Source organism: Capsicum annuum, chromosome 8 (assembly GCF_002878395.1).
Source record: "Capsicum annuum cultivar UCD-10X-F1 chromosome 8, UCD10Xv1.1, whole genome shotgun sequence".
In the NCBI taxonomy this organism is placed as follows: Eukaryota; Viridiplantae; Streptophyta; class Magnoliopsida; order Solanales; family Solanaceae; genus Capsicum; species Capsicum annuum.
Genome location: NC_061118.1, coordinates 172,406,755 through 172,432,526, shown reverse-complemented (window position 1 = coordinate 172,432,526; position 25,772 = coordinate 172,406,755). Strand labels below are relative to the sequence as shown.

Here is a 25,772-nt window from a genome sequence, read left to right as displayed (position 1 = left end):
TAAAAAAGAAAATTATTTTATAAAAATACTTCTCAAATAAACAGTTTTGTAACAACAAACTCAAAAAAACTCTTACTTCGCTAAAGGATATCCAGAATTTTAATTAGGAAGTTAGTTTGTTGGACAAAATATCAACTTCAAATTTTTTAATTTCAATAAATTTAAATTTCTCAAAATAATTGAATTGAAAAAGAAAAGCATATAGTAGTAGATTCTAATATATAGAAGAGGCTTGGAAGTAGGAGGCGGTCGTCATGCTTGCTTCCTCCGTGATTTTACCATATTATCCTTAATTAATTATTATATGTCATTTAGATATTAAAAAAATAATAATATTTAACAAAAATATAAAATAGATATTTATGACATGTTTGTTTCAGCTGCTTCAACTGTAATTTTACTATTTCATTCCTAATTAATTACTATAGGTCATTTAAGTATTAATCCATAATTTTTACTATATCACCCCTAATTAATTATTATATGTCATTTAAGTATTAAAAATTAATAATATTTAACAAAAAATAAAATATACATTTATGACATGTCTGCTCCAGTTGCTTCAACCATGATTTTATTATTTCATCCCTAATCAATTACTATAAGACATTTAAGTATTAAAAAATTAATAATATTTAATAAAAAAGACAAAATAAACAAAAAAAAATGATAAACAAACTATTGAAGTTTTAAATTAATTTGACATCTTATATACGGCCTGTCTAAATTTTTTTTACAACTATTTTTTATATTAATTTTGTTATACCACTTCTAATAAGTTATTTCCTAATTGATTACTATATATCATTTACGTATTAAAAAATTAATAATATTTGAAAAAAAAAGGAAAATAGATATTTATGACATGTTTGCTTCAGTTTTTTCAACCATAATTTTACTATTTTATCTCTAATTAATTATTATGAGTCATCTAAATATTAAAAAAATATTTAATAATAAAATAAAATAAAAAAAGATTAATTCATTATTGATGTTTCAAATTAACTTGACATCTTATATGAGGTCCGCTTAAATTTTTTTCACAACTATTTTTTATAGTAATTTTATTGTATCACTTCTAATAAGTTATTATGAGTCATTTAAGACATGTCTACTCCGGGACTTCAATCGTTACATTTTATTGACTTTCAAAATTATATCAGTGTCACTTAAATTGAAATAAAAGAAAAGTATTATAAACTTCAGTAATTAAAAAAATAAATTATTCTAAAAATATAATAAACTATCAATGCTACAAAACTTTGGACAAGGAGAGTATTATAAATTATAATGGCTAATAATTTAAAATAGTAAATTACAATGTCAAAAAATTATTATAAATTACAATAGCTAACAACTTAAAATATCTAAAAAATATTTAAAATATAATTAATTAACAAAATTTTATTTGTATCATATAAATTGAGATTGAAAAATAATATATATTGGGCCCTTGCTAGCATGGGCCTTCGATATCTAGTAATATATAGAAGAGGCTTGGAAGCAGGAGGCGATCGTCATGCATGCTTCCTCCATGATTTTATCATATTATCCTTAATTAATTATTATATGTCATTTGGGTATTAAAAAATTAATAATATTTAATCAAAATATAAAATAGACATTTATGACACGTCTGTTTCAGTTGTTTCAACCTTAATTTTACTATTTCATCCATAATTAATTACTTAGGTCATTTAAGTATTAATTCGTGATTTTACTATATCACCCCTGATTAATTGTTATATGTCATTTAAGTATTAAAAAATAATAATATTTAACAAAAAATAAAATACACATTTATGACATGTCTGCTTTAGTTGCTTCAACCGTAATTTTATCATTTCATTCCTAATCAATTACTATAAGTCATTCAAGTATTAAAAAAATTAATAATATTTAATAAAAAAGATAAAATAAAAAAATGATAAATAAACTATTGAAATTTTAAATTAATTTGACATCTTCTATAAGGCCTGTCTAAATTTTTTTCACAACTATTTTTTATAACTTTGTTATACCACTTATAATAAGTTATTTCCTAATTGATTATTATATGTCATTTACGAATTAAAAAAATAATAATATTTGATAAAAAAAAAGTAAAATAGACATTTATGACATGTTTGTTTCAGCTGTTTCAACTGTAATTTTACTATTTTATCCTTAATTAATTATTATGAGTCATATAAATCTTAAAAAAATATTTTAATAAAAAATAAAATAAAGAAAGAAAAAGATAAATTAATTATTGATGTTTTAAATTAACTTGACATCGCATATGAGGCCCACTTAAATTTTTTTCACAACTATTTTTTATAATAATTTTATTGTATCACTTCTAATAAGTTATTACCAGTCATTTAAGACATGTCTACTTCGAAACTTCAATCGTGATATTTGATTGATTCTTGAAATTATATCAGTGTCACTGAAATTGAAATTGAAGAAAAAGTATTATAAATTTCAGTAATTAAAAACTTAAATTATTCTAAAAATATAATAGACTATCAATACTATAAAACTTTGGACAAGGAGAGTATTATAAATTATAATGGCTAACAACTTAAAATAGTAAATTACAATGTAAAAATACTATTATAAATTATAATGGCCAACAACTTAAAATAGTAAATTACAATATCAAAATACTATTATAAATTACAGTAGCTAATAATTTTAAATATCTAAAACAATATTTAAAATATAATTAATTATTAAAATTTTATTTATAAATTAAAAAATAATATATATTGATCCCGTACTAGCACGGTCTTCAATATCTTAAGTAGTAGTAGTAGAAGATGATTCAGAATTCCAAATGTATTATTACTCAAATGAAAAGGTGACACGCCGCAGCTGAGTGATTGATTGGCGGGAGTGGGACCAACAATAAGCCGTGCCCTTTTCCAACACTTGCAACTATTTTGGGTTGGAATCTTGTGATTTGAAAACACTCAAAATATTCTGAACAGGACAAATAGGAAAAAAAAAAAAAAAGAGATATGGCTGATTAATTTACCACTGATCTACTCCAATTTTATTTTATTACACAAATTATAAATATTCTTTTGTAACGAAAATTTGATTTAACTTAACCCGAATATAATGAAAGTGTACTAAATTAATCACAGTAACAAAAGAGTCGCACAGTTTTACTTAAACATCCCATACGAAACACAACCAAGACAGTACTGAAAGTGTAGCGACTTTTTTGTTATTAAAAATATTTATACCTTTTGTGATATTTAATATAGCATGTTTGGTCAAGCTTTTAGCTTTAGATGCTAAAATCACTTTTTTTATTTTTAAAATATTTGTCTAGGGAGTTATGATGTTTGGTCAAGTTTTTAACCCCCGAAACTGTTTTTTGTGTAGTAACATAAGTTGTATTTTAGAATTTAGAAGATGAAAATTTTGTTTTATCTTTCTATATAAATAGTTTTCAAATATATGCAGATTAAAATATGGCATAAAAATGTGGACGACTTAGAAAATAACGCGGGATAAATTTAATTTAGTCAGCACTAATTTAACAGAAACAACTTTAATTAATAACGCGGGATAAATTAAATTTAGTCAGCACTAATTTAACTGAAACAACTTTAATTAGAGTGCAAGATTACGCATGTTTGGGGACCGACATTCTGCGGACATATTCTTAGTTCATATCAAAACCTAACATAATAATGATGATTTATGTTGTTTATAAGTGAAATGATCGATAAGTCTTCAATGATTGGTTAAAATGAACCTCATGAACCTATTCCGTATAATTCACGATTCACTATGAATAGTCGAAACTTCGAAAAACATTATTAATATTAGGTTGTAAAAACAGTCCTTTTTCCCACTTTATTTCAACACATCACTATTGTATTTGTTATCACATGTAATAAGCAAGCAAGCACATACTTTTCCGACTACACCACCTAATAGTTCCTGAAGAGCATTCAATAAGTATTATCTCATTCTTTTGATTTATTACACTATTTACTTGTTGTACTACCTCATAAGCAAGTTCTTAGTAATTAGAAAGTTAATCATTATAATTTACATATCCTCGACATCCAAATGTAAATTTAATTATCGATCTAAATCACATATTTGAAGGCAAATAAAACTTTATCTAAATACAAACTTTCTGCTCTCTATATTATTAAAAATATTTTCAAATTAATAATCCAAGCAGCACAAATTGTTATTGATGTTTTAAATAACAACAGATAAAATCATCATGCAAAAACTTCAATAGCACCTAAGAATTCAATCTCATGTGTCGACCCCAAAAGTACAAGTACTAGAATGGTGATCCTTAAAACTAGATGGATCAAGTCAGAACGAACACTAACTTAGTGGTCCAGAATGAACAATTATTTAACTTACACATCACTAGTAGTTGCCTAACTAGAAACGCCACATATTACACACACTTCAGTTCCTTCAACCGTTTGATTTCCTCATTTGTACGCTCCGTATATTCCACACGTTCAGATATTCACTGTGTCCGTAAACAAAATAATGGCCACATCTCTCTCGGTCCGGCCCAACCGTGCCATCATCGGTAGTGACCCGGCCGGTTCAGTCCGGCCTAATCCAATTCGCCGCCGTTATCCACCTTCTGCTCATTTGCCGAAAAATCCGAATTCCGATTGTTCCCGGCGCCGGAGGCTTGCGTTTGCTTTCGGCCGCCGGAAATTGGACACCGCCGTTCAAGCAGGTTCTAGAGCTGATGATTCGGCTCCGTTCGAGATGTCGGTAGAGAATGCTTTGAAGTTGCTAGGTGTTAGTGAGGGTGCGAGCTTCGATGATATTCTTCGTGCTAAAAAATCAATTATTTCTTCTTGTAAAGATGATCCAGATACAATTGCGCAGGTCTGAGGGTTTATTCTACTTATATGTTCATCAATTGCTGTAGAATTGTTGTTTTTAAGTACCCTTTTATGACAATTAGTAGCTTCCCTGCTTATCATCTATGTTTTGTGCATGCTTCCTCTGTTCCAATTTACGGAATTTGGAGATTGGAACCTCTAACTTAGACCGTGATTTCGGACATAGAAGCTTTAAGTTTTCTTGAAATAAAACTTATATATTGGGAAACTACCTAAAAAGTACCATGAATCACAATAATATGAAATTCTGGCTGTGCCAAATAAATTGGGATGGAGGGAGTATTAGAGAATGTTTTGGGTTTTAACCTGTATTGAATTGACTAGATTGGAACAATGATGAGTATACTGAACAATGGGAACATTCCAATGTTTTGCTTTGCCTGGTTGATACTGGTTGTAGTTCTTGTATATATACTGGAAAATCATGTTTGTCTCTGAAGAAATTGCCACCAGCTGTTATTTTATGACAAGTAGTCATTAATTTATTAATCAATTAATCAACTATACCTCAGTCTGAAACTACTCGTGATGGGATATTTGAAGAACCATACGCCGGTTCTGCATGTTCTAGCAAACTAATTTCTAGTGGATTCATGATATTTTATGACTATTTTTATACATCCTGATCCTCAATGCATCTCCTTATTTAGATTTGGGACCTGCTGTTTGAAATTCAACTTGGTGGAGTTATTTAAATGCTTAAAATTGTTAGAAGGAAAAGAATAGATCTTTGAGTGCAAATCAAACTCCGCCTTTTTCCTCCTCCATGTGTATGTGTTATTGACTATAAGAAGCGGCACCTTTCAACAACTTTCAGGTTGAGGCTGCCTATGATATGCTTCTCATGCAAAGCTTATCACAGAGGAGATCTGGAAAAGTTGTGGATAGTAGTGTACGCTTTGCTGATGTTAAAGCTAGTAATGCTTCTGGAATGGGATCAATGCCCAAGTGGCTGCAGACGACTGTCAAGAGCTCACCAGTCTCAGTTGAAGCACCAGCTGCTAAAGAGCTAGGTGTTCAAGCAGGAGTATATGGAGCCTTAATGGTCCTAACATATGTTAATGGAGCCTCAACACCTTTAGGAGTATCATATGGAGCTGATGTTCCAGGATTAATCTTAGCCACAAGCTTTGGGGCCACCTTGTACTTCATGACCAAGAAAAATGTCAAGTTGGGTAAGGAAGATAGCTTGCTTTTCTTTGTTTCACTTCTATGTTAGATTTAATAAATTTGAGTGTCCAAACAGAAACATTAATACGTGATTTTAGTCATGCTAAAATAATGACCAACATTTTAGTGGAAGTATATTATAGCCCCTTATACGTGTTAAGTTTGTTCATTGACATTCTATACTAACCGGATCTTAAGCATTATCTTTGGATCACTTGAGCTTTCACAATTACAACTTACCATCAAGAAAACCAAACTCACATTGTAAGCCTTATAATGGCATTTCTTAAGTCTAGCCAAAAATAGTTACAATTTTTAACCTTGTGATATAAAGAGACTGTCTCCATGCACATGCTAGTATGCATTTACAGAGAATCTTTTTGGCACGTACTAAGTGATTTTCTCATCAACAGTTATCAACATAATACACAGATATTTACTGTCTTGCTATTTCTGTTACAATATAATATGTTTTTTTTTAAAAAAATTAAGTAAGACTGGGATTTCAGTAAGTAGTTGAATGTGTTTCTTCCAATTAGTTATGGATCCACGTCTTTTATCATGTTGATAATGGTCATACATTTTGGTCCTCAACTTCTAATACTCCCATAAATTAAATATTTTGTATCATGTTGATGATGAAGATCTGCTGTGGTATTTCGTATGATACAAAAAAACACACGATGAGTTGATTTGGTGAGAGTTATTAAGGTAAGAATTGGGGATACCTTTTCAAAAAAGAGATTTGAATTAGGAGCACATATCATGCAATGTAAATATGGAAGAATCTTGCACTGTATACACCTTTTCTTCAAATGTTATGAACTGAAATATAAAAAAGGGATAGAGTAGGTTCCTAAAGTTCGTATCTTGATTTGAAAAATAAGTTGGAAAGATCACATTATACAATTTTTCCATTTAGCAGAAGTGGAAATCGTTTTAAGGTAGTTGAGAGTGGAAACCATGATTTTTTTTTAATTGAGACTTTGGAAATAACAACACTGGAGTTGTACTGAGTTATGATTCTGATTAGCACTTTATTTCATCTAAACTATATTTCTGCCAGAAAATATTTGTAGAACTAAAGATTGGCTTTTTGAGAAAAAGTGACACGAACTTTACCTGTGAACAGGGAAAGCAGGCGTTATAACAATTGGTGGGCTGGTTGCTGGTGCAGTGGTAGGTTCAGCAGTAGAAAATTGGTTGCAAGTAGACATTGTCCCATTTCTGGGTATACACACTCCTGCTACGGTTGTGAGTGAATTTATACTTATCTCACAATTTCTGGTCTCGTTGTATCTGATATAGGGTAGCACAAAGACTTGTATGAATTGCTATTGCAAGGTCTGTGGTTATTTGTTGCCTACTCAGGTTCTCATCTAGGACCAGTAATTTGTCAAATGTACAAAAGAATGTTTCTTAAACTCTGGAAGTTCTGATATTTGTTTTATAAAGCTAGTATAGATAATCAGTTTTGCTTCTTCTTTCAACAGTATTTTAAAACCATTTCTATCCTTGCCGTTGGAACTTCTGCATAGCATGTCTGGCAGTTACGGCCATTGAGCCAAAGACCACAATAACTGTGCTTGATGATGATTATGGACTGAATTTTTCGGCGGCTTTAGCTGAACAATCCAGAAAACGCTGGTATATTTAGTTTATTGGGACTATGGCCGTTTAAGATGTAAGAATAGGTTTAAAAACCGTCCAATAAAATCTGGCTTTTGACCTTCAAGAATCTCAACCATGAAAACAAGTGACTACATCTCAGCGAGCTGCTTTGATGCCATCATAATATACAAACTAACAATTCAACCTAATGCATTAAATAAGGAAATCTGATCAAGCCATAGTCATCTTTTGACATCCGAACCAGCTTGGGAGCTCTCTATGGAAGGTGGGTTACCTACTTTCTCAGTTTTCTCACTGCTGCTTAGTAGATCATTGTACATTTTTAGTGCTGCACTGGAAAAATCTGTTATAGACTCAAAAACTCTGCAAAATCCAGTCTGAAAGCCAATCAGAGTGATCCTCTGCGTTTCTTGCATGCATTTTTGATGTTCTTCCTTCTCTAGATCGACCCTTTTCCTCAAGTTGTCCAACAAGTCTTTCCTCTCCTTCAGATACTCAGCTCTATGATCATTTTCGAGCTCCGAGCTTCGGTCCGTGAGCTTGAACTCATAAAGCTTGTTCTCTACCTTTTGGAATGCCAGTGTCTTCCTGTCTAATTCTTTGGACATGCTGTCAACTTTTCGCTTTTGTTGCTGTTCCTCTCCCTGCTGAACCCACAAAGCTCTTACATCTTTTCCACAGCTCTTTAGGGCAACAGAAACTGCTTTATCTGGCAAGTTGTTCATGCCAGACAACCAATCGCGACAAACCATGAGAAGTGGAGGGCCATCAGCTCGACAAGCTGGGGTTGAACTCCTACTTTTGGAGTAGAATTCAACTTCAGGGACTGTGAACTTGGACAGCCATCCATGAAGGGCCTCCACGTAAGCCTTCTGGGCAGCAATGTAATCTTGGAAGCGAGCACGCCAATTTTGAAGCTCAATGTCAAGCTGGAGTGTGGCAAGACGATGAGAGTCATTGCAGAACTTTCCATATGTAGGACAGGTGAAACTTTTCACGTCGAATATAATCTTGTTCTGGATCTCATGGGATTCCAGCATGATTTTCCAAGTTCTCAACATACTGTGTCAAATAGGCAAAAAAAGGGGTCAATAAGTTGGTAAATGAAGATCATGGATTAAGTAAAGTTTTGCTACCCAGGTAAACTACTCCTTACCCTTGAAGTAGTTCAATGATTTGAGGCTGCAGTTCCTGATCTCTTAGTTCGTCAATTCTTTTTGATATGGTTTCGGCACTTCTAATTGTGACTACGATCCTGCTATACAGTTCTTTTACTGCTGCTCTAGTTTTGTCTGCCGTCCGTCCTTCATCTCCTCTGGCATCATGATTTCTTAGTTGATTGCACTTCTTCTCATATAACTTCCAAATGCTATCTCCAGCCTGAGGGTAAGTGCAGACGTAAGGAACTGAGCAAAAATGAACAACGATGAAAGAAATAATGACAGTACTTGACAACTTAATGTAGTAGTAAAGACGCGGCATGAAATTGAAGATTTGTTTTAGCCCAATTTAGGTAGATACCCTTGGAAGTCCATAGAAAATCAGGAAATTGGTCCTACGTAGGATTTACACCAGTCTAATACCAGCAGCACTTGAACATATTGATAACTTATGCCAACTTATGTACAGACAAATACAGATGCCCCGGGTCCCATAACAACCAAGATCTCAAATTAAGCTCTCATACTTATAAGAGTTGTACAACAAATTTGACAAGAATGATTATTGGACTGAGGTGAGGCAGGCTTAATAGTGTTCTTTCTAATATGAAAGAAAGATGTGATATTACTTGTTTTAGGCTTAATTATTGCAGAATAACTTATCTTCTCATAGGAGAGCAAGTTTTAATTATTTAATATAAGAGTATGCTTGGCCAATATGCATTTACCTTAACCTCATCATACAGCTTCTTCTCCCAAGCATATAGCCTTCCTAGCGTCAGCAAATGGCTCCCAGAACCCATTCCACCATAGTCATCGAATAGATCATTCTTGAATTCTGTCCACGTGGAAGAACTTTTGGAACTAGAAGCTACAAGACTCTTGCATGATGGCGAACGAGATGTAGGAGACTTCCAAGTAATAGCCGGGATGATTTTCATTGAGCTGTCTGCATACATGATATGATTGAACAAATTCAGAAACTAATGAAACCTGAAAATCTCAAAGCATACCCCACCACTAGGTACAAGATATATATAACTTGAGCAATTTAACTCTCATCAACAGAACCTCCTACCCATACTGACCCAGCCAAGACTATTCTCTTATCCTCAATTGACCAGCTAATGTGAAGTAAATCAAGACGGGATTACATTCCAAAGATAAATAATTGACTCGGCAATGAGAACAAAGGGCGAATAACCTTCATAAACCTCAATGAGCATAATAGGAATATGATCAAAGGCAGAAACGAAATTGTCACCTAAGAGTTTCAACAATTGGATATCACTATGCACTTTGCCTTTTGAAGAGGAAAAAAGTTCCTTAATCGATAAAAAACAATTGGATGACACTTTCTTTTCCAGAAAAAAAAAAGATTATCAGGTTAGTCCAACTGCAACTCCTTCTCAACATTTCATGTAAGCCCGGTAGCAACATATTCTTAACAGGAAATAGTAGTGGAGCCAAAAGAACTGAAGAGGAACATAAACCTAAAGCAAAAGAGATATTTCAAGAAAAGTAATCCAATGAAAGATTAAAGACTTTGTTGAAGAAGTTCACAAAAAATGACAGTAACTTATTTCACATGGTTTTACCTTTGGGTTCCCCTAAATTCGGCTGTGAATGTACCCAATTTGCCTCCAGCATCCTTGATACTTCCTTGCCAGCATCATATGCCTTGACAAAATGGTCTTCAATGTCTGTCAATGCTTCAAGTAACTCCCTCCCCTGTAATTGATTTTCCACAACTGTCAAACCTTTTTTCTGATCCTCTTGGTTTACATTAGTGGGATTCACTGCTTGTTGTACAACTTCACCCCCATTATCTCTTTGCACCATGCTATTTTCCTCGTGTTTAGTGTCTACTAACTTATTTTCTTCCTTCATTCCACCTCCTTCTTCTTCTTCTAAGTCCGGAATCCCTTCTTGCTCCCTCACTGCCCTTAAATCCTCCTCAGAAATCCTATGATACCCACTAATTATCTCTGGCCTTACGCTATTGAAAGGGTTGAAAAAATCCCAACCAAAATCTGTTGGTGGTGAATGCACCATCTGAGGCATTTCCATGTAATAATAGCCATAACTCTGCTGCTGCTGCTGCTCCTGTTTCACAACTTTCTCTTCCCTCTCTTCCTCAGAAGAATCTGATGGGGTTGTTGTAGTAGATTTTTTGCATGGCTCACAGCAAATGGTTTCTTGCTTTGTCTCAGAAGGTGTTTGCTGAAGAAACAAAGGGTTTGAAACCACATTTTCTTTTTTAGGAGAAGAAGGGCAGCAAGGTGGTGGGAATGTGATGAGATATGGAGAAGAAGGTGTAGAATGGCGAGCAACAAAGAGTTTTAGAGCTGCTGAGACTCCATACAATGCTTGACAGTACTTGTAATGTGCATCAGCCAGTGTGTACCTCCTCTCTACAGCCAATTTCAGGTACTGTTTTCTCTCTTTACATATGGAAACTACCTCCTCCTCTTCTTCCAACTTTGATGCAACACACCCCATTTCTCCCTTGTTTTACAGCTTTGCAAAAAAAGATACCAAAAATTAGGTGGATTCTTGGAGGGATGTGTGGGGGGTGGAAAGGGGCTAAAGCAAGCTCCTTTTTGTTTAGTATTTTGGAACAGAGATTCTACTGTAGATAGAAAACACAGGAAGTGAAAAAAAATGTCCCTTTTTAGGATGGTTTTAGAACCAACCCATTGAAACCTAAAAAGAGGTTTTCAGGTAAAAAAGCAAGCCTTGGGGAAATCAAGAAGTAGAAGTAGTACCACCCACTTGCCCTTCGCCAACAGAGCCATAGCCATTTTACTCTGCAAAGAAAGAAAATTTTACTATCAAACAAAAGAACAAGAAAAAGAGGAAAAAAAAAAAAACTTGTGTCAGTGAAAAAGGATGTTTTTTTTCCCTTTCTTTTCTTTTTTCTAAGAGTAAAAATGTTGGACTTGAGTAGGAAATTTCAGAGAGAGAGAGAGAAAATCAAAAGAGACGGTAGGGGCTCGAGGTAAGGGAAGAGTACCAATGTAAAGCATATTTATGTTCATTTTAGAGTAAGCAATTATATTTTCCTAATCTAAATGTGTAATTTTTTTATTATTTTTATTCCATTTATAAAAAAGAAAAAAGAAAAGATATACTTTTGCATTTTAATTGTTCTGCCAATTTAGAATCTAAATGAGCTTCTTTCTTTCTCACTGCCATAATTTAGCAGAGATTTTTTGTTTTTTTCGGGGGAGAAGAGACAGAAGAGAGTCAGTGAGACAGTGAGGGAATAGAGGAGTCAAAGTTTGGTCAAACCTCAATAAAGGGTATTATTGTCTATTCACGAGTTAATCTTGCAATTATTTGAATATAATGAGAGTCTTTTCCACTTGTCAGCTTCTTAGATGGGAATTAACTATTCCAGATTACCTTAATTCTTATGCTCTGTCACTTTCAGTAATCCAAAATGACGATTTTAACCTCACCTTTGACGGCCTTCATTTAACTACTAGCATTACTTTTTGGCAATTTAATTTACTTCGATTCTGGGGTTTGTTTTTACCTTTTGATTTTTTTATAGAAAATATTACTCCTTTCATCTCAAATTATCCGTTTTAAACTTTTTCTAATTTGATTACTTATTTTACTTGTTCTTTTTCATTAATCAAGACAAAATAATTTTTTTCTCCATTATTCCCTTAGTAATTGATTACTCTTTGTTACTAGCATTGAATTATCAAATCTTGAAAAGACTTTGATAATCAGTCATATAATAACTCCATCAATATTGTAACTAACAATATGACACAATTAATAGAGGCGAAATGGTAAAGTTATATTACCAATCATTATTTTCTTAATAGCTTTATCTCAATTTGAGACGGAGGAAGTATTTAAATACAACAACAGGCCCAGTGTATTCCCACAAAGTGAGGTCTGGGAAGGGTGAGATGTACGCAGTTCTACTACTACCTCCGAAGAAGTAGAAAAGCTATTTTCCACAAACTATTTTTAAGTACTACTATTTCTTTTTTACTTGTCGTTTTTATGGAGTAATGTCTTGTAATTCATCATAAAGACAGTGTTAAATAGCGGGAAGTTTTACCGTTTACCTTCATTAAATAGTTGAATGCTTTTGTTAGTGGGGAAAAGTTATGGTTGTTTCTAAAAATGTTTTCACATTTTTATGACGTTTTTGGAATGTACCTTGTACCCAAAAAAAATAATTATAGTAGTTCATGATTTAATAGGTTTTATTTTTCTTTCTGAGTTCTTGATTTGCAAAAAAAAAAAAAATGAAATATAGTTTGGTACTCTAATGTATTCCATCGTCTTCGCTATTATATTTTTTATCAGCATTTCACAAATATATGTTGTATTTTCAAAGTTTTAGATAGCGTTTAATTATAGATTTTAGAATTAGTTTTAAAAAGTTATCTATAAATATTTGTTTGACCATGAAATTTAATTAGATTTTGAAAATCTTATCTTCAAATGAGCACTGAAAATTTTCACTCACAAAACTTTAAAACTTTTTTTTTTTTTTAAAGAAAGTAAAAGAATGTTTAAATACAACTTCCAACTTTAAAAATCACAATGGCAAAAGCTCCATTATTCCTTTTTTAACTTCTAAATCTATGGTCAAACGAAAATTTAGCTCTGTCTATCTTTATAATGACCAGTACATTAAATTAAATGTTTAATTTTACTAGTCCAATTTAGCAAATCAAGATATAATTTACCATTATTGTCTACTTTACCTTTGTTGTTAAAGCCTGTTCATTTTTCTAACATTTAAATAACTTATAATTAACATGAGTAATATAATAAATTATTCCTTTATTTATTACTTAAAAAGTGCACCAAATCAAACACAAACGCGAACAAGTATAAATGAATGAAGAAAATATATTTGATGTAAAAGTTTTAATGCTATAGTGATCTACAACGCCAGGGCCTGCAAATATGCAATGAATACAATCAAATCATAACGTTGCAGAGAGAAAAGAAAAAAAGAAAATTTAATTCGATTATTAAATCAAAATATTATTTCAAAGCTCATAAATCTCCTTTCTAATATGGGTAATCAGAATTCATAACACTATACACCCTAGTTTCAATTTGCGTGTGTTTCCTTTTCTTTTTTCTTTTTGTTTTGTTTAAAAAAGAATTATATTTTGTATGTTTAATAACTAGTTAATTCCAATTTCTCGTGTCAAAAGTTATAATAAGGTTGTAACGTTATTTCTTAATAAAGCCCATCAAACAAATATCATGTTCAATCATCACTCCGACTATATCACCCTTTGGGCATTGCCAAACACAGAATGTTTGGCATTATCCAACACTTACGTTATATATTCAATTAAATTAAAACACCATGAAGAATAAGACAGAGTTGTAAAATAAAATAAACACTTTCTTTTACACCTTGTACGAGAACAAGGTTAGAAGACATTGACTGAATATGCACCATTATTCATGGTTGAACAGTTGAACCAAACTACGTTGGACACTTTGCCCACTAGGCATTACTTACTCCTTTCACCCACATGACATCAATGTTTATTAGTAGCTTCCATTACAGTCCTCAGTTATTAACTGATTGATAGTAGGTTCAAATTTTATTTGACAATATCTAATTAATTTTGAATTAAAAATATAATATAAAGGGGTTTGTTTTGCCGGTCACAAATATGTAACTTGTTCTTTTATTTATGTTTTGGCAAAATCCATCGACAGACTCCTTAAGTACGCATCATCTTTCACTTAGGCATCTCAATTGGACGTCGTTCACTCTTGGCACCTCAAGTAGCCATAAAATGTGTCATTTTGACACCTTTTGCTGAATCAGCAAAAATATACCGTGTGCGTATATTACATGCGCCGATAACATGTAAAGTGACCAATAATATTATGACATTTATAATTTTTCTCCAGATTAATTGTTAAATAACTAATTTTAATTAAAATAAAAAAATACCAACCAAATAGTGCCCCCCCCCCCCCCCCCCCAGAAACCCCCTAAGTCATCTTCTTCATAGCCCTCTCCGTCATCTTCCTCAACCCCACTCTCAAATCGAGACACCCACTTCGCCATCGTAAACGCACACACAACTTTCATTTCATCTGAATATGCATACACATAGCTACACACATTGAAGAAAATAATTTAGCGAAAGAAAATTATTCAAGATTTCACTATTTCAATTCTAATTTTCAGTACTTTTGGAAATTTTCAGTTCCAATCATGATTATATTTTTATTATCTTCTGAAAATTTTGACTATAAATTTTTTGTATTTTTCCTCTTGAATTTCTTATAATTGGATGTGTTTCGTTGATTAATGAAAGGGTATTATTTGGCGTTCATGGTGTGTATTATTGTTGTAGGTATGTTAATGGAGTGAGTATTTTGTTGATGGAGTGAAGTTTGTTTTTGAGTGTTGATTTCACCTCCATTAATGGAGGTTAAGCTTAAAAGAAGTTGTGGAGAAAACAATGTGAGATTTTCAATAATTTTAAAAAATTTAAAGCTGTAAAATTATGAAAATACCCCTAAAAATTACGAAAATGGCCCTCAAAGGTACTTAAAAGCGAGTGTAATACACTCTCTTTGTTGATTCAGCAAAAGATGTCAAAATGATACACTTTATGGCTACTTGAGGTGTCAAAAGTAAGCGACGTTCACTTGAGATGTCTAAGTGAATGATAGTGCATACTTAAGGGGTCAGCCGATGTATTCTGCCCTATGTTTTTGTCGCATTATATTTTCTCTATCTTTTAAGGTGGGATAAAATCTGTTACAGTATTCTATATCTTCCCTTGGCTCTACTCGTAAAATTACACTAAATGTGTTGTGTTGTTGTTTATTAAAACATGCTAATCCTTCTTTAAAGTCTGTAACTTTAGTTGTTTTTAACCCTCGTAATTAAGAATGGTATTTTTAAGAATTTTTAATTCCCATAGATAAATATAACTCTAAGATATTGTCATGAAGTTTCACTTGCAGAATTTTAAAACTACTTTATGATAGTAGCAATATGTTAAAGAAAGAAAGTGATCTATTTTTATCTACAAATATATTTATATTATGTGTCAAAAAATGAATTCGTGTTGAACCCAATTAATATACCTTTTGTGCATACTTCGGTCTCCATGACCACGCTCGTGGGCTGAAAAGGAGTGACGATTCGATCCTTGAAAATTAATAATTTTTTTTTATAAATAATATTTTATGATGGACTTAATAGATGTAAATTTAAATTAGTTGAGTCGTAGTGGTTAGAAAAGAATAAACGAGTATGATAACTATAGTGACATTCAATGGATTGAATGACAACACGTGTCAATATTGTTTGTTTACAGCCATTGGATATAATAATAATGGATTAAAAAAGACAGTAAAGCAGGGGCTTTTTACAGGAGCCATAAAAATAAGTAAGTAAAATAATCATTCTTTTTCCAGAAAAAAAACCCATGATGAAGTCGTTGATAATTGAGCTTTTTGATTTACTAGTATTTACCAATGTAGTACTACTCCATTATTTAAGTAAGTACTTATAATTTTGACTAGACTGACTACTGTGAAGAAGAACGTCTTGTTGTGGTAGGGGGAATATGCCTGACATTCTGATACTTTATGAGTATATTTTTAAAATACAATAAAGAAGTTACTCATTCTATAAAAGTTAAATTAAAATGGGATATCCTTATTTAAAAGTACTCCATTTGTCCTGGACATTGGACAAAGGCGTTTTTGGCTAGAGCAGGAATCGAAAATCTTTACTTTATAAGGTCTGCATCATACTTCTTTTTAATTTAGTATAAATAATAAAATTTGAGCAAAAGTTATTAAATTCATTGAATTTATAATTAGTAAGTACTATAATGACTTTTGCCCTGCCTTGGGTATGTAGATGTTAAAACAACAATAATATAATCGGTGTAATTACATAAGTGAGGTATGAAAAGGGAGTTTGTATGTAACTTTACTTCTACCTTGTGAAGTTAAAAGGTTATTTCTGATAGACATTCAAAGTAAGTAAAGCATAAAATCGCGTATAAAAAAAATACTTAATATAATAGTAAAACACTCATGTTGAACTGAAAAAGAGGAATGATTGCAACAACACATAATACAGTAAAGGAAGCAAATAAAATATGTAATACTAATAGAATTGAAGAACATATTAATAACATGTGAGTAATAACAGAACTGATAAGAAAGAGTAAACAAGCAACATTCAACTACCTATTAATCTTCTATCATAATCTCGACCTTCATATCCGCAAGCATATCATGTCAGGTCTACTTATCTCTTTCTATACTTCTTCCATGTAACTCTACTTCTCCTCATATCCTTGCCGTAGCCAACATCTCTCACCTCCTTACTAAACATCGGTGTATTTGCATGTAGAAAGTTAAAACATTTAATTTCATATTCAGGTTAATCCCAACTTTTAATATGAACGCTTATATATGAAAAAGAAAATCCTTATAAAAATCTTTTCATATTTATCTTATGAAATACCAAGGAAAACACTAAATGACATCACATAAAACCTGCAAATCACAGACTTATCATTTCATATTTATCTAATAAAACCTGCAATTCACAGACTTAACACATAATATTAGTCGTAACACTAATTTGGGTCTGGATACTTTTTCTTTAAAGGAAGAATTTATCATACAATCCGACAACCAAATGACAAAATTGCATTGTTCAAAGCTCTTCTTCCAAAATCCTATAGAGAACCCAAAATTTTTGGGCCAAAATTAAAATTCAAATAAAAGTGTATCCAAAGTTAAACTAGATGCATGTTTATATCACACAATATATATGACATCTTTTGTCCAACAAAACCAAAATCTACCAATAAAAATATATCTACTGATAATTTTGTCATTATTTCATTCCCACATTACAATCCCAACATAGCTTTGCTTGTTTACAAAACAAGGATTCAAGGCATTTACCACCTCAAGTTAACTACATATTATACAAAAACCAAATGAAATTAGGGAAAGGAAAAGATAAACAACCTGAGAAATAATAGAAGCAAGAAGGAATTACTTCAAGAAAATAACTTAAACTGATATTTGTAAAGACAACTTTTTTTCCAGTCCCTTTCTTAGGGACAGGAACTAAATCCAAGTACTAGTCTCAGTTAGATTACAGTTTAAAAAATTGTTGGCCTGACTTTTGAACTTTTAGAAGCTACCTGGTATTCACAACATACATAGTACAACAACAACAACATCAACATCAACATCATCTGCAACAGCTTCATAAAGTTGCACCAACTTATGTTGGGGTAGTCTTTGTAGGCAAACTAATGCCGCCTCCTTTTACAGAAACATTAGGACTCTTGACGGAGCTAGCCCGGCTCACGAGATTAGAGTCGAGGAACACAACCGCCACCGAGATGTCATCGTGGAAATGTCTACGAACTCCACGATCGATTTTCTTCAAGTCTGAATACCTCATTTCCCTTTTCTTTGCTGCTTCTTGGAGTGCAGTTTTCACTAACCTTCTGGCTATCCCCTGTCAAGTGGCAAAACAACCCTCTAAGTTTTGATCCAGCAGCTTTTTGCTTCTCAAGGAGTTGAGACACGTAGCTTTAGTACTACATGTAGACCAAGCAACACTACATTATAAAAGTAATAGACACTAAATTGGTATTCATCGACAGAGTGGCTGCAAGTTTCAGTTAGATGGCTTCTATTGCTCGGCATTTCAGTGGGAGATAGGATAATGACTTTCCCCTGCCTGCAAGAAATTTAGATACAATATACTCCCTCCGTTTCAAATTTTTTTTGGCTAACCGTGGTGTCCGGGCCAGCTTGCGCGCACCTCGACTAAATCCACCGGATACTTGCCACCTCCCACCAGCAACAGGTACCAGGCAACTCTGTCCACTAAGGCTAGAACAGATGGGAAGAAAACACCTAGTGTTTGTCTCTACTGGGAATTGAACCTGAAACCTCATGGTGCTCATCCCAACTTCATTGAATCACTAGGCCACACCCTTGGGTGCCTCCCTCTGTTTCAATTTGTTTGTCTTGCTTTCCTTTTTAGTCCATTTCATAAATAAGGTCTCTTTCCTTTCTTTGCAGCTCTTTAATTCTTACTTTCCACATGGCATGTTTAAGGATTAAAGAACATTTTGATACATTTGACATATCTTTAGTTTAAGAACACAAGATTCAAAAGTCGTCTTTACTTTCTTAAACTCCGTGCCAAGTCAAACCAGACAAACAAATTGAAATGGAGGGGATAATCAATTCTATAAGCCACTAACTCTTTTTGTGACCTATCACATATAGAAGAGAAGCAGGATGTCATCCAGTAAAACGTACAGATTAAAGAGCTGTAAACAGTAGGGCAACCAAAAAACTAGACAGATCCATGAAGCATGATGGGGACAGATATCTTACATTTCGTGGATGATTTTGTACAATGTCAACTGCATCTTGGTTACGTAGGTGCTCCCAGAGACCATCCGATGCAAATATGATAAACTGATCGTCAGGTTGCAAAGGGTGCACTGAAATTGCTGGATCTGAACTCAATATGGGCTTTCCAAATGGTTCTCGAAGGCGAAACTTAGCATACAATGGTTCCCTGTTGAATTCAGATTTCTTTAAGTACACATCACCAATGGATCTTGAAATCTGCAAAATAAAGTAGTCAGTCATCTCGAAGTGCAGATCGAAGCTTGTTTTTGAGTCGTGCAAAGATATAACCATACTAAATGTGCTTCCTAAATAAAGCATCTTACCTTATTAAATTAACAAGTAAAATATCAGTATTTCTGAAAGATTGAAACAGCTATTGAGTGTCAAAAGCCATTTATTAGCACAGGAAATACCTTATCAGAAGATTTGCAACACTTCGAGAAACAAATCTAGCTCTCTAAGTTCTAGTTGCAGGCTCCCCCAAAGAGAGAAACTCAGTGTCATGACACTCCTAATAATTCTTTTTTTACTTAAGGTATAAGAAACCGAAGGTTAATATTTCCATTTTAAACCGTCCAAAAATTATGCCAACATCCTGGAAGAGGGGAGCTTCCCTTGTTCACAATACATTCACACAATGTCTGATTTTAAGGTGACAAGAGTACTACTAAGAACAAAAGGAAAAATAGCAATTTCCGTACATATGGGTGGATTGTAGAAATTTAAGAGGATACATTAGCTTTAATTAGAGCTTTACAAAAGATATCAAGAAGTGTAACTGCATGAAGGGCCCTTTAAGTCACCTAGCAGTAACTATCTATCTTGAATTTTGCTTACTCTTTATAGTCACAAGTATCGTTCAGGAGATTCTCTGTAAGTCGGCAGCAACAGTCAGATGGCATATTTAATATTAGATGTTGGTTAGTCTGAGGGGAGTGGACACTCATATATTTAGGTTTAAAGCAACACACACCTACTTATGCGTTATGCCACTGTTTATCTGGGGAATAGAGCTACAACTACTGAGCACTGCAATTCACAGCGATACATACACAAATTAGGAACCAATACTACATGATGTAGCGCCCCCCCCCCACCACCCCCAACTGCTCCCACAAAGCTTGTATAAGCAAACAGCTATATGAAAAAGTAGAACCGTGATCATAACTCATAAGGGAATATTTTTTATCCATATAATCCTGAATAATCAAGTTTAGTGTTATTATTGAAACCAGAACTGCAGCATGTAGATTGTACAGCTGGCAGAAATATGAAATGATCATTAAAGTTATTGAAACCAATCACCAATTTTAAGAATTCTATGGATGTGGTAATGTTAAGATCATCATTGCACTCACACGGGAATACAAAGAATTGTTTAGGAGAAGTTGAAAAACGTTGAGGCCTCAATTGCTTTTACTACTAATTGATTAGAAAGTTGAAATTATAAACACCACAAGCTTACAATATCTTACGTCTGCTACTCTCATTCATATTGCTTATGCATTTGGCATACATTAAAGATACTGTATCTGCTGCTGAATATCACACAGTCAAAATATCTAACTGAAAAGAATGATGAAGTCTCTCCATAAACGACGACAAACATTCCTTTACACGTGTAAATATAAACACAAAAAAGTAACGTCACTTGTTTTACCAAAAAGTTTTCATGTCTATCACCTTTATCACAGAAAAGGGTACTGTTTCCACCACGAACCATAAAATGGTGCAAAGGGAGCGTTTCGTCCGAAAAATACTCCTTTAACTCCTTTAACGGTTTCAATCAATCCATTCATTTCTCAAGTTAAAGTAATCAAGTAAATACCAAGAATCTCTGATTTCGGTTTCTTAAGACAATCTTGTTTATGAAGGATTTCCTTCCAGAAAGAATCGCTTGCCATTAAAACCTCAATATTTAAACTTGTCAACTTTATGTAGACTCTTTGAAAAAAGTTCAATTGCTATATGTCAAATCAAAGAAGTGTTCATAACTCAAAACTTAATGAACAATAACCATATATTATCTAGGCTAGTTGAACGGCAATTTCCTACATCTCCCAAGAAAAGGAAAATACAAGGACACCGGAAACCTCCATCTTGAAATTCTATAATGGCTAAAATGATTCAGGGCAGTGCAGTATGAAGAAATCTAGAACCTATGAATATCTCAATTAGTAATAAACTTAATGTGTATATTGTTATTGAAAGAACACTCATTAATAAGATCAAATTGGTACATTGCGCTGAGCAAACATAAAACAGAACCTGCTTAGAAAGATGGAATAGAAGGTACCTGTATAAGCCCCTTGACGCGCCAGACATTGTGCTTTAAAACTACAATTTGTGAATCATCTGGATGCAAAGATTGCATCTCCTGCCTTACGGATTCAATGCTCACGTTGTGTTCTGCAGAGAGCTGAATCGCAAGAACCTCCCCAGTTGACCTGACAAGTCTCCCTAAGACTGCCCTCGAGTCACCAAGGTTGGCTATATATAAGGTTCCACTGCAGATAACTCCGACAAGACAGCATGATCCAACAGCAGCAATCTGTGGTTTCGTTGGCCACTGTCTAGTCACAACAGAGAGAAAACCTTCTTCTGTTGCTTGAAATGCTTTCCGAATCACCTCAACAGACATAGACTGGTGCTCAGATGTGAACCCTACACAATTTGGAGCAAGCCATTGAGTGGAAAGACTTAAAAAGGGACAAAAGTTACACAGAGTAATCCATGATATTCCACACAATAATATACAACAAAAAGAAATATGCTTCATCAGAAGCAAGTCCAGTTTGGCCATATGAATCGTCAGTATCCATGTCGCTCCATTTATTATTCCACGGAAAAATATAGATTCACCAAAATGGCTACCTTACTTCTATAGTGCTATAATATACCAGACTTCTAATTGTTTAAACAATAGTCCATGAAAGGTAAATGGCTATAAGCTTCTAGGACTTGGACATGCTTGAAAGTTGAAAGGTATCGAATGTAACAATCTGTTTGCGTTACTTTCCGTTTTAGTCCGTTCCAAAAAAAATGTCTCATTCCTTTTTTTGACAGCTTTTAACTCTAACTTTCCACATGGCATGTTTAAGATCACAAGATTAAAGAGTATTTTGTTACATTCTACATATCTTTAGTTTAAGAGACAAGATTCAAAAGTTTGTTTTACTTTCTTGAGCTTCGACAAGTCGAAAACAGACAAAGAAATCGAAACGGAGGGAGTAAAAAGCTGTGATATTACTTTCCTAGAGAAGAGATTAACTCAAATTGGTTAGAAGAACTCACTCTTGAGATTTTGAAAGAGGTGTTCATTGATGAATCTTGAAGTTTCAGGGCCCCCATGGCCATCATAAATTCCAATAAAAGTACCACATGGTCCAGAATCCTGCAAGCTCAAGCACCCTGATTCAATTTGGCTCTGATCTTCCAGTAGATTATTAGCCTGAACTACAGCCATAGAAAACTCCCCATTTACATGTTGTCCTGTATCCTTATACCATAAAAGCCCATCTTGACGACCACCGGCATCCGAACTTGTATAAACATGTCCATCAGCACTTGGCTGAAAACAGGCCCTCAAGAAGTTCATCAATCCAGATATCATACCTCATCTCATCCAAAACACCATCCAATGTCTCCACATCTGACAGAACTCACACTCACTTCCTCTTAAAAATCTCAACTTTGCATTTGTTGAAATACTACAAGTCAAACAGCACCAATGACAAAAGTGAGATGTATGAAAATAATGAGATTGGCAGCTATTACAATCTTGAAACTTGCAGCTAACAAGCAAATGATACACCACCTCCAGTTTACTACTGTATTTAATGCAAATGCAATGAAATGATTTATCCATGATGTACTTATAATGGTTCACACATGACAATGAATCACTCTAACAAATCAAAAAATCAACAAAAATACAAGAGAGGACGTTCAAAGTAGTCAAATTCATTTTTTCAACAAAGAACAATATGGTCAGTCAGATTGAATCCAGAAGGTCTGACTTTTGCAAAGAAAAGACATAAAACTGAAAACAAGTTAAAAAAGACATTTTTTTTTTTGTTGACTGTCCAAATTTCAAGAATCACAAATACTATTTCAAAACCAAATATAGCTGAACACAAATAAGACATGACATCAACAGGAACAGAAGAGAAGTTCAAAAGGAGTATGACACTACTAATTAAAAAAAAACTCACCTTTGAAGATCTGAAAGTGAAAAGAGGTTTAGATCTGTGAAACCATCAAATCAAAGGGGAAGTAAAGTGGGTAATGAACAGTTTTGTTTGTTTGTTTTTGTTTGAGGGTGAAGATGAAGAGATTCAAGAAAACACAGAGAAGAAAAAAGAGCAACAGTGAAAAAAAAAAAAGAGTGATCAAATGGAGAGAGAGAAAAGGAGTGTTATTTGTTCAATATATGGCCAAACTGAAAACTATGGTCTCACAGAGCAGACAAATCCCATTAAAAACCAACAATGGAGAGCTTGAAGCCAGCAAAGCAGAGGACCATTTTTGGGCTCCACCCCCCACCCCCATACCCCTCGCTTTAATACACCTTGTTTGGATGGTTGTTACATGTTGTTCGTAGTGTATCATATTATGCGTGTGATGTATATCATCATTGTCGCGGAACCAGGATATTCGGATTCGTAAGTGAACATACAATTAATCAAAAATAGATCAATATTTAATATATATATATATATATAATATAATTTTAATTATGTATATATAGCATAATTTTTTGCTGAAGGAGGTTCGGATGAACCCCTTGCCAAAGGGTAGATCTGCCATTGATCATCATACCATATTATTTTAATAAATATAATATTTGAATAGATTGTATCATTTATCATTACATAATGTATTTAGAGTAATTGATAAAATTGTTGTCATGTGACTAGGAGGTCATGGGTTCAAGATTTGAAAAGATCCTCTGGCTTGTAGCAAGGTAAGGCTGCGTACGATATACCCTTGTGATGAGGTCCTTTCCTGGATACCGCACATAGCGATAGTTTTAGTGATCGGAATACCCTTTTTATAAGATAAGGAGTATTAGTGTTAAAGAGATTCATAAATATGTCTAAAACTTAAGTTTATAACTCAACTATTAACGTTTAAAGTCGTCATTTTAAAATTTAAAACTCACAGTGTTGAAATTCTGATTTGGCTTTTGCTTAATGATGAATTATAATCAAAATAAAAATTGTATTTAAACAAATAATATAATGCAATATAATAATAGGTAAGAACCATCCAAACAAGGTTAAAGAGTGATAAAATCTAGAGAAACAAGAAAAGTAGTATAGCCTATTTAATTAGAGCCATGAAATTTCCATGAAATGCCTCCTTATCAGGCCACGTGTATTCGATTTTATAATACCACCACTCTCTATTATCTCTAAAAATCATTTCTTTATCTCTTTATTTTTTTCTTTTTCTTCTGTTTGGAGTAGATTTTTGTTAATATGAACTGTTGACCTTGACCCTAAAAAAATGCTTTGCATGAAAGTTATCCCAACCTACCTGAGTGTCTAAAGATTTTTGCTAATATGAACTGTTTGACCCTAAAAAATACTTTACATAAAAGTTATCGCAACCTACATGAGAGTTTATTTTATTTTTAAATTCAGAAAATTATTTAGTAACAATTGTAAGTACTATTTGGTTTATGTGTAAATAATTTTAAACATTCTTTTGTTTTATACCACATGGATAGTCAGAATTTACACAATAAAGTTCTTTCGAGTGTTACATATGTTTTGTTATTTCAAAATCTAATATATAACATTATACTCCGTACTATTGTTAAATTTACAGAAAACACAATATTTTCATGGCTAATAACATCATATATTCCGATGGCGAATATGTTGTCTTATACTAGCCATGATTAGTATCTCTAAGCAATATATACATATTTAAATTAATTTAGCGCGACGGAAATAAGTTTATGACTTCGTATCCTAGTGAATAACGACAGTTAATATTTTAATTCATAAGCAAAAAAAAAAAAAAAACTCAACTCCTTTTAGTAAGTAAAGTTCTACTTACAACCATAAAATTGTAAAATTCAAATATTTTAAAAATATCTTACAAAAGGTCGTACATTAAATTAAACTACTTCCCCATCTTAAATACTTTATTGTCAAAATTAATTATTTTTTCTCATTTTACTCTTAATAATAATAATAATAATTATCCTTTATTATTACAAACATCTCAATTATAAAACATAAAAAAAAAAAATTAATGAAAAATTATATTTAAAATATAAATATTTTCTCAATTGTATAAATCAAAATTAGGAGAGACAGGAAGTAATAATAACATACATACGTTTAGCTTAGTGGAATAGCATTACAACTTTTGGAAAGATGACTAATATGGGTTGTGGTGTAGTGGATGAGACTGTTTTATTTTTAACCAGAGGTCGAAAGTTCGATCCTGGATATGGAGA

The 25,772-nt window shown here is 32.8% G+C and overlaps 3 protein-coding genes across 5 annotated transcripts; 1 reads left to right on the top strand and 2 right to left on the bottom strand.

Annotated features, from left to right (window-relative positions):
- Nucleotides 1-4,367: 4,367 nt before the first annotated feature.
- On the top strand, nt 4,368-7,533 carry LOC107840590 (protein CHAPERONE-LIKE PROTEIN OF POR1, chloroplastic). Of its 2 annotated transcripts, XM_016684498.2 has the most exons (4): nt 4,416-4,875; nt 5,710-6,067; nt 6,707-6,773; nt 7,195-7,533. In XM_016684498.2, the coding sequence occupies exons 1-3, from the start codon at nt 4,522-4,524 to the stop codon at nt 6,727-6,729; spliced, it is 735 nt and encodes a 244-aa protein (XP_016539984.1). In that variant the 5' UTR covers nt 4,416-4,521; the 3' UTR covers nt 6,730-6,773; nt 7,195-7,533. The 2 variants fall into 2 exon arrangements, with proteins under 2 accessions (XP_016539983.1, XP_016539984.1); XM_016684497.2 differs by lacking the exon at nt 6,707-6,773 and having other exon boundaries at nt 4,368-4,875.
- Nucleotides 7,534-7,756: 223 nt separating this feature from the next.
- LOC107879571 (protein ALTERED PHOSPHATE STARVATION RESPONSE 1) lies at nt 7,757-12,105 on the bottom strand. Of its 2 annotated transcripts, none has more exons than XM_047395229.1 (5): nt 11,989-12,105; nt 10,453-11,664; nt 9,583-9,803; nt 8,851-9,074; nt 7,757-8,756 (listed from the first exon to the last, which is right to left on the bottom strand). In XM_047395229.1, the coding sequence occupies exons 2-5, from the start codon at nt 11,354-11,356 to the stop codon at nt 7,916-7,918; spliced, it is 2,190 nt and encodes a 729-aa protein (XP_047251185.1). In that variant the 5' UTR covers nt 11,357-11,664; nt 11,989-12,105; the 3' UTR covers nt 7,757-7,915. The 2 variants fall into 2 exon arrangements, with proteins under 2 accessions (XP_047251185.1, XP_047251184.1); XM_047395228.1 differs by lacking the exon at nt 11,989-12,105 and having other exon boundaries at nt 10,453-11,374; nt 11,623-11,884.
- A 5,803-nt stretch (nt 12,106-17,908) lies between these two features.
- On the bottom strand, nt 17,909-23,893 carry LOC107840589 (probable protein phosphatase 2C 60). The gene is made up of 5 exons (XM_016684496.2): nt 23,512-23,893; nt 22,592-23,007; nt 21,594-21,961; nt 19,277-19,513; nt 17,909-18,383 (listed from the first exon to the last, which is right to left on the bottom strand). The coding sequence occupies exons 2-5, from the start codon at nt 22,908-22,910 to the stop codon at nt 18,144-18,146; spliced, it is 1,164 nt and encodes a 387-aa protein (XP_016539982.1). The 5' UTR covers nt 22,911-23,007; nt 23,512-23,893; the 3' UTR covers nt 17,909-18,143.
- Nucleotides 23,894-25,772: the final 1,879 nt, after the last annotated feature.

What these genes read in the sequence shown, in the direction of transcription:
- LOC107840590 (XM_016684497.2), top strand. Translation starts at nt 4,522, where the DNA reads ATGGCCACATCTCTCTCGGTCCGGCCCAACCGTGCCATCATCGGTAGT. An exon ending in ATCCAGATACAATTGCGCAG is followed by an intron (nt 4,876 to 5,709) that starts GTCTGAGGGTTT and finishes AACAACTTTCAG; the next exon opens with GTTGAGGCTGCCTATGATAT. An exon ending in CAAGAAAAATGTCAAGTTGG is followed by an intron (nt 6,068 to 7,194) that starts GTAAGGAAGATA and finishes ACCTGTGAACAG; the next exon opens with GGAAAGCAGGCGTTATAACA.
- LOC107879571 (XM_047395229.1), bottom strand. Translation starts at nt 11,356, where the DNA reads ATGGGGTGTGTTGCATCAAAGTTGGAAGAAGAGGAGGAGGTAGTTTCC. An exon ending in AGCTGTATGATGAGGTTAAG is followed by an intron (nt 9,075 to 9,582) that starts GTAAATGCATAT and finishes ACTTACCCTCAG; the next exon opens with GCTGGAGATAGCATTTGGAA. An exon ending in ATCATTGAACTACTTCAAGG is followed by an intron (nt 8,757 to 8,850) that starts GTAAGGAGTAGT and finishes TATTTGACACAG; the next exon opens with TATGTTGAGAACTTGGAAAA.
- LOC107840589 (XM_016684496.2), bottom strand. Translation starts at nt 22,910, where the DNA reads ATGATATCTGGATTGATGAACTTCTTGAGGGCCTGTTTTCAGCCAAGT. An exon ending in CCTCTTTCAAAATCTCAAGA is followed by an intron (nt 21,962 to 22,591) that starts GTGAGTTCTTCT and finishes CAAATTGTGTAG; the next exon opens with GGTTCACATCTGAGCACCAG. An exon ending in GCGTCAAGGGGCTTATACAG is followed by an intron (nt 19,514 to 21,593) that starts GTACCTTCTATT and finishes TTTATTTTGCAG; the next exon opens with ATTTCAAGATCCATTGGTGA.